The following is a 6,139-nucleotide window of genomic DNA, read 5'->3' as shown; positions in this document are numbered from 1 at the left end:
TTAACGGCTTCGCTAATGGCAGGTCCACTTCTTCCGCTAGAAGGAAACATCTCCGCCAACTCTAGTCCATTAACCACATAACCTACTCCTACCACAGACGTCGCATGCCTCCCATTACCTTTACAAACGATGATTTCCATGGCGTCGACCACCAGTAGGACGACCCCATGGTCATCACGGTTGAACTCGAGAACTACCCAGTAAAAAGGTCCTCATCGACCAAGGCAGCTCAGTTGACATCCTATATTAGACAACATACCAAAAACTCCATCTTCCCACCACTGCCATGGTCCCCTATGATGAACCTATATACGACTTCTCCGGGGAGAAGGTCTCCACTCGCGGGTACATCGATCTCCACACTATTTTTCGCGATGGCACTCAAACCAAAACAATCCCTATCCATTTCCTTGTTGTAGAAGCGACTACATCATACAATGTTCTCCTCGGCCGACCATCTCTCAACACTTTAGGTGTTGTCGTATCCACGCCACACTTAGAGATGAAATTCCCCTTTCCATCCGGTGACATCCTTACCATCCATGTCGACCAATGGCTCGTGCGCGAGTGCTACATGGCTAACCTACGTCCACAACTACCTATCCTCCACATAAACAATATTGAACGCCAACTCGGCTTTGACATAGCCTTATCTGGGGATGACTTAGACCCTAAAATAGGATGCAATGCATGTCTCAAACTATTCGATGACATTGTACCTTTGGAACTTCCTAATGGACACACCCTCAAGATGGGCACTGGTCTCCAGCAAGAACAGTGTGACATCCTAACACCCACCCTCATCAGCAACACCAACCTATTTGCCTGGTCAGCCGCTGACTTGTCCGGTGTTGACCCTCAAGTCGCGGTCCACAAGCTCTTCATTTATAAGGAAGTCAGGTATGTCTCCCAGAAGAAATAGAAGCTCAACGAAAATCATCGACTAGCAGCAAAAGTCAAAGTCGACAAGTTACTCAACGTCGGCTTCATCGAGGAAGCCCACTACACTACCTGGCTTTCTAATGTGGTTCTAGTCAAAAAAGCAAATGGCAAATGGCGAATGTGCGTCGATTATACAGATCTCAATAAAGCCTGCCCAGAGACGCTTATCCCCTACCCAATAATGACCCACTAGTCGACGGTGCAGCCAACAACAAGGTCCTCAGTTTTCTAGACGCATACTTTGAATACAACCAGATCCCAATGGCCACAACTGACATGAAAAAGACTGCCTTCATCATAGACGATGCCAACTACTTTTACAAGGTCATGCCTTTTGGCCTAAAAAACGCAGGAGCAACTTATCAACGGTTGATGGATAAAGTCTTCAGCCATATAATAGGCAAATGTGTCGAAGTATACGTCGACGAAATGGCTCTCAAATCCCCAAGTCACCACCAGCACGCTTAGGACTTATCCACAGTATTCTCTGCATTACGGTAGTACAACCTCAGACTCAACCCTGAAAAATGTGTTTTCGGCGTCGATCGTGGCAAATTCCTTGGCTTCATGCTAACACAACGCGGCATAGAAGCATACCCCGATAAGTGTCATGCCATCATTGAAATGTGAAGCCCCAACAATCTCAAGGAAGTACAATGCCTCATTGGTCGTCTAACTGCCATTTCTCGTTTCCTACCCAAATTAGTCGAGCAAACCCAACCCATCATTCAACTACTCAAGAAATTTGCAAAGTTCTCTTGGAACTACGAATGTGAGCAAGTCTTCCAAACCTCAAAACCTCCCTCACATCCCCACCTATCCTCCATAAGTCGAATATCCACCAACCCCTTCTCGTCTACATTACCGCAACAAATCACACTGTAAGAGTCACGCTAGTTTAGGATGTTACTGGTACTCAACATCCTGTATATTTCGTTAGCCGAACCTTGCAAGATCCAGAAACCAGATACCAAATGGTCGAAAAGTGGGCACTATCTTTGGCACATGTAGCACGACGCCTACGCCCCTTTATCCAAAACCACACCATCATCGTCAAAACTGATTACCCCATTCAGAAGATACTCTAGAAGCCGAACCTTGCTGGCCACATGTCGTCTTGGGTCATGGAACTATCCGAGTTTAACATTCGTTATGAACCCCACGGTCCCATCAAAGCTCAATGCCTTATCGACTTCGTCAAAGACCTATAACACACCAAGAAGAAGACCAATGGACACTATATGTAGATGGTTCTTCGAATCTGAAGGGGCAGGGGCCGGTATTGTCCTTGAAGGCCCCAACGACATCCTCATCGAGAAATCACTCCACTTTGCCTTTAAAACCTCCAACAATCAAGCCGAATACGAAGCCATCCTAGTTGGCTTATCCCTCGCACGCGAGGTTGGCGTCAAAACACTCACATGCAAGACCGATTCCAAACTCACAGTAGGCCATCTAAACGACGAATTCCAAATCAAAGACCCTACCCTCCCGCAATACTATCACCTAGTCCGCAACGTCATTCAATCCGCTTTTGATCGTGTGTGCGTCCAACATATACCTAGAAGTGAAAACGTCAAGACCGACATACTATCCAAACTAGCCAGCACTAAGCTAAAAAGCTGACACAGATCCCTCTTACAACAGACATTATCTGCACCATCCACAACAAACATTTGCCTAACCGTAGACCAGAACCACGCCGACAACTGGACAACTCCCGACATCCAGTATCTCAAAACCGGTAACCCTCCGCCTGACGTTGACAAAAGCTGGCTGGCAAAAGTCGCTAGGTATATGATGATAGGGGATGACTTATACAAGCAGGGATACAATCAGCCACTCCTCAAATGCGTCACAGCCAAACAAACCCGATACTTAATTAAAGAACTGCATGAAGGCATATGTGGGAATCACTCCGACGCGTGAACCATGACCACCAGAATACTCAGAGTCGGTTACTTATGGCCAACCATGGAGACAGACTGCCACACCTTTGTCAAGAAGTGCATACCATGCCAGAAGCATGGCAACCTCATCCATCAGAAGCAACAACTCCACTTCATACTTTCCCCATGGCCCTTTACAAAATAGGGAATGGACATTTTTGGCCCCTTTACCCTGGGAAAAGGCCAAGTGAAATTTTTTATAGTAGCCATCGATTACTTCACCAAATGGATAGAAGCCAAACCATTAGCCACCATCACAGCTCAACAAGTCCAACAGTTCGTCTGGAAAGATATCATATGTCGCTATGGCATACCACATACAATCATAACCGACAATGACTGACAGTTCATACACAAAGAACTCACTAAGTTCTACACCGACCTCGACATCAAACATGTAACCAGCTTTGTCAAACATCTACAGACCAATGGCCAAGCCGAAGCAGCCAACGAAGTTATACTAGTGGAGTTGCGCAAAATATTGGATAGCGTCAAGGGCCGATGGCCAAAAGATTTATTGGAAATGTTGTGGGCCTACCGGTATACCCCCCAATCAGCAACCAACGGATCCCCTTTTAGCCTAGTATACGGTGCATAGGCCATGATTCTAGTAGAAATTGGCAAACCATCTCTGAACCGATAAATATACAACCTAGATCAGAACCACCAAAATATGTGCACCCACCTCGACCTCCTACCCGAATTAAGAGACAAGGCTCAAATCCGCAACTTGGCAGCTAAGCAGAGAACGACCATAAAATATAACGTGAACTTATGCCCACGATTGTTTGCAAAAGGAGACCTAGTTTGGAGAATGGCCAGCAGCGCAAGAAAGAAGGATGGCAAATTCTTCGTCAATTGGGATGGCCCGTGTAACATCCCTAGGGAATATTACTTAGAAATAAATATTAAAATAAATAATTGCATTAAATAGCTATCTCGATAAAAATCCCAACGCGGGAAAATTTCAATTATTTAAGATAGCGCGCCAAAACTCATAACTAAATTCATAACTGATTACAAGTTACCAAAATTCGTATTTAAACATAAATTACAATTTATCAAAGCCCTAGCACTACTCCCATGCTAGCCCTCACTCCGCCAACTGAGCATCCTCAGCACCACCTGTATCAACATCTGCTCCCGTGTAACGAATTACACGATCATCGCCACACACAAACAGAAAGGGTGAGCTGAGAAAATAAAATAACAAGAATGTAAACACAAGATAGATCATTTACCCATCTTATACATTATCTATAAACCTTGGCCAAGACCCTAACCCCAAGACTTAACAGTCTTCAAGTCATACAATTGGTTAGCCTTGGACTCGGGAATCTGATGCTCACACGAACCTGCCCGCTCGTGGTCCTGCCTCTACGAACCTCCCTGCTCGTAGTCCTGCTCTACGGACCTACCCGCCCGTAGTCCAACACATGTGATCCACCAGCCCCCGTACCTCCCCGCACGTGGCATCTCTCAACGTGAGCACGGAACATACGAACCTCCCCGCTCGTATCCCCACGTGAGAGTAACTTGATATGAACCTCCCCGCTCATATCATCACATGTCACACCATCCATGAACCTACCCGCTCATGGCACAGCATCTCCCGATCCAAGCAAAGCATCATCGTCAGTCAAAACAACGCACCCGGAATCAAAGAACATCAGTGTCTCCGCCTGGCTCGGCCCACTCGCCGCCAGGCGAAACTGTTCTAGACCGCCTGGCGGTATTCACTTCCCGCCAGGCGCCAGCGTCCTCTCTCGCTAAGGCTATCGCCTGGCGGCTATCAGTAGACCGCCAGGCGCCACACCAGAACAACACTTTTCTAGTTTATGACACTCCAGTTAATCCAGTTTACCATTTAAATCCCTTCCATAGATCGCATAAGAACCCCAATCTCAACCCTCACATAGGTGAACCTACAATTATCGTATGTAAACAAATACATGTACCTCAATTAGACTTTTGGTTACATACTCACTCTTATGGACCAATAAGGACTCCTCCCTGTGGTTAGTCTACCCCAATCGTGGTTAATCAAGTGTTTATACACTAATCTGACAGATCCATTTGTCCAACTCCTCCAAATAATAAGAACATTGTCCCAACAGTGACTCTCCATACATCCCTCAAAACCCGTCACGATCATGCAACACTTGGTCATAGTGATATCATCAATAGTGGCTTTTTCTTTCACACACTTATAACATCATACATTCAAGCTAACATACGTAAGTTCATATAGTCAACATGTCTTAGCAAGCACTACCAAAAACATACTCATCAATCACACATCTATATATTTATATATATACATTCACCAATCAAGGCCATACCAGCACTTGAGAACACTTAATCATCCATTAGTAATCATATTATTAAGTTATTAAAACAACAAATCATGACTGATGTATATCTCTAGCTGAAGACATCCAATTCAAATCTCCACCGTTCAAAGTGAAGAACAACGTGTTGTGAAACACCTTACAAAATTTCACCTAAATCGGACGGTTAACGAAGCGGAAAATGCAGTTTTTCGAAAACTGCGCAGACCAGAAAAATCGATGGCGCCTGGCGGCATGAACTAGCGCCGGGCGGTTCCTGTTCCACGAAAAGTACGAAAAACAGCGTTTCTCACGAATCAGACACCACGCTTCACTGATATGGCGCCTGGCGGTAACCAACGTGCCGCCAGGCGGTTCCTGCTGTCCCAGGAACCCCAATATTTTTCTTTGCACCTGCGATATTTATCAACTCTTACCATCATCCCGACTTATGACTACCAGCACTCAAATACAACGTTACAGATATGATGACTCCGATCTAGTTTGCAATTCAAATCATAATATAATCGTGACCTCCACCCTCATGCGTTCAATCATGAGCGAGTCCTCACGAGTGGTCTAAGTCCCGCTATCATGCCATTCTAATCCAATTTCAAGTTAGCATCACATACAATCAGGTCAGCGAAATATGATTTCAGAAATCACAATGACCTTTCGCACAACAACATCAAAAATTAGACAAAGAACACAAGCACTGTCATGCCGCCTGGCGGATATTCATCCCTGCCAGGCGGTTTAAGTCACCCAGAAGCCCATGCACTCACAAACTGTTGAACCGCCTGGCGGCACATGCATGCCCGCCAGGCGGTTTCTGGGCAGAACCCAGAAAACGCGAAAAACCAGTACAGTTAAGGCAAAATTTCATACGCTTATGATCATTCAAGGCATAACAAGACG

General features: G+C 45.5%; 1 protein-coding gene across 1 annotated transcript; it reads left to right on the top strand.

The window, feature by feature from the left end:
• Positions 1 to 2,172: 2,172 nt before the first annotated feature.
• On the top strand, positions 2,173 to 2,871 carry LOC146881834 (uncharacterized). Its single transcript, XM_085669360.1, has 2 exons — positions 2,173 to 2,484; positions 2,590 to 2,871. The coding sequence occupies exons 1-2, from the start codon at positions 2,173 to 2,175 to the stop codon at positions 2,869 to 2,871; spliced, it is 594 nt and encodes a 197-aa protein (XP_085525486.1).
• The last annotated feature ends 3,268 nt before the right edge of the window (positions 2,872 to 6,139 follow it).

This window comes from Vigna unguiculata, chromosome 11 (assembly GCF_037176805.1).
Source record: "Vigna unguiculata cultivar grain cowpea cultivar isolate G323 ecotype 2 chromosome 11, ASM3717680v1, whole genome shotgun sequence".
In the NCBI taxonomy this organism is placed as follows: Eukaryota; Viridiplantae; Streptophyta; class Magnoliopsida; order Fabales; family Fabaceae; genus Vigna; species Vigna unguiculata.
This window is presented reverse-complemented; position numbering and strand designations above follow the sequence as displayed.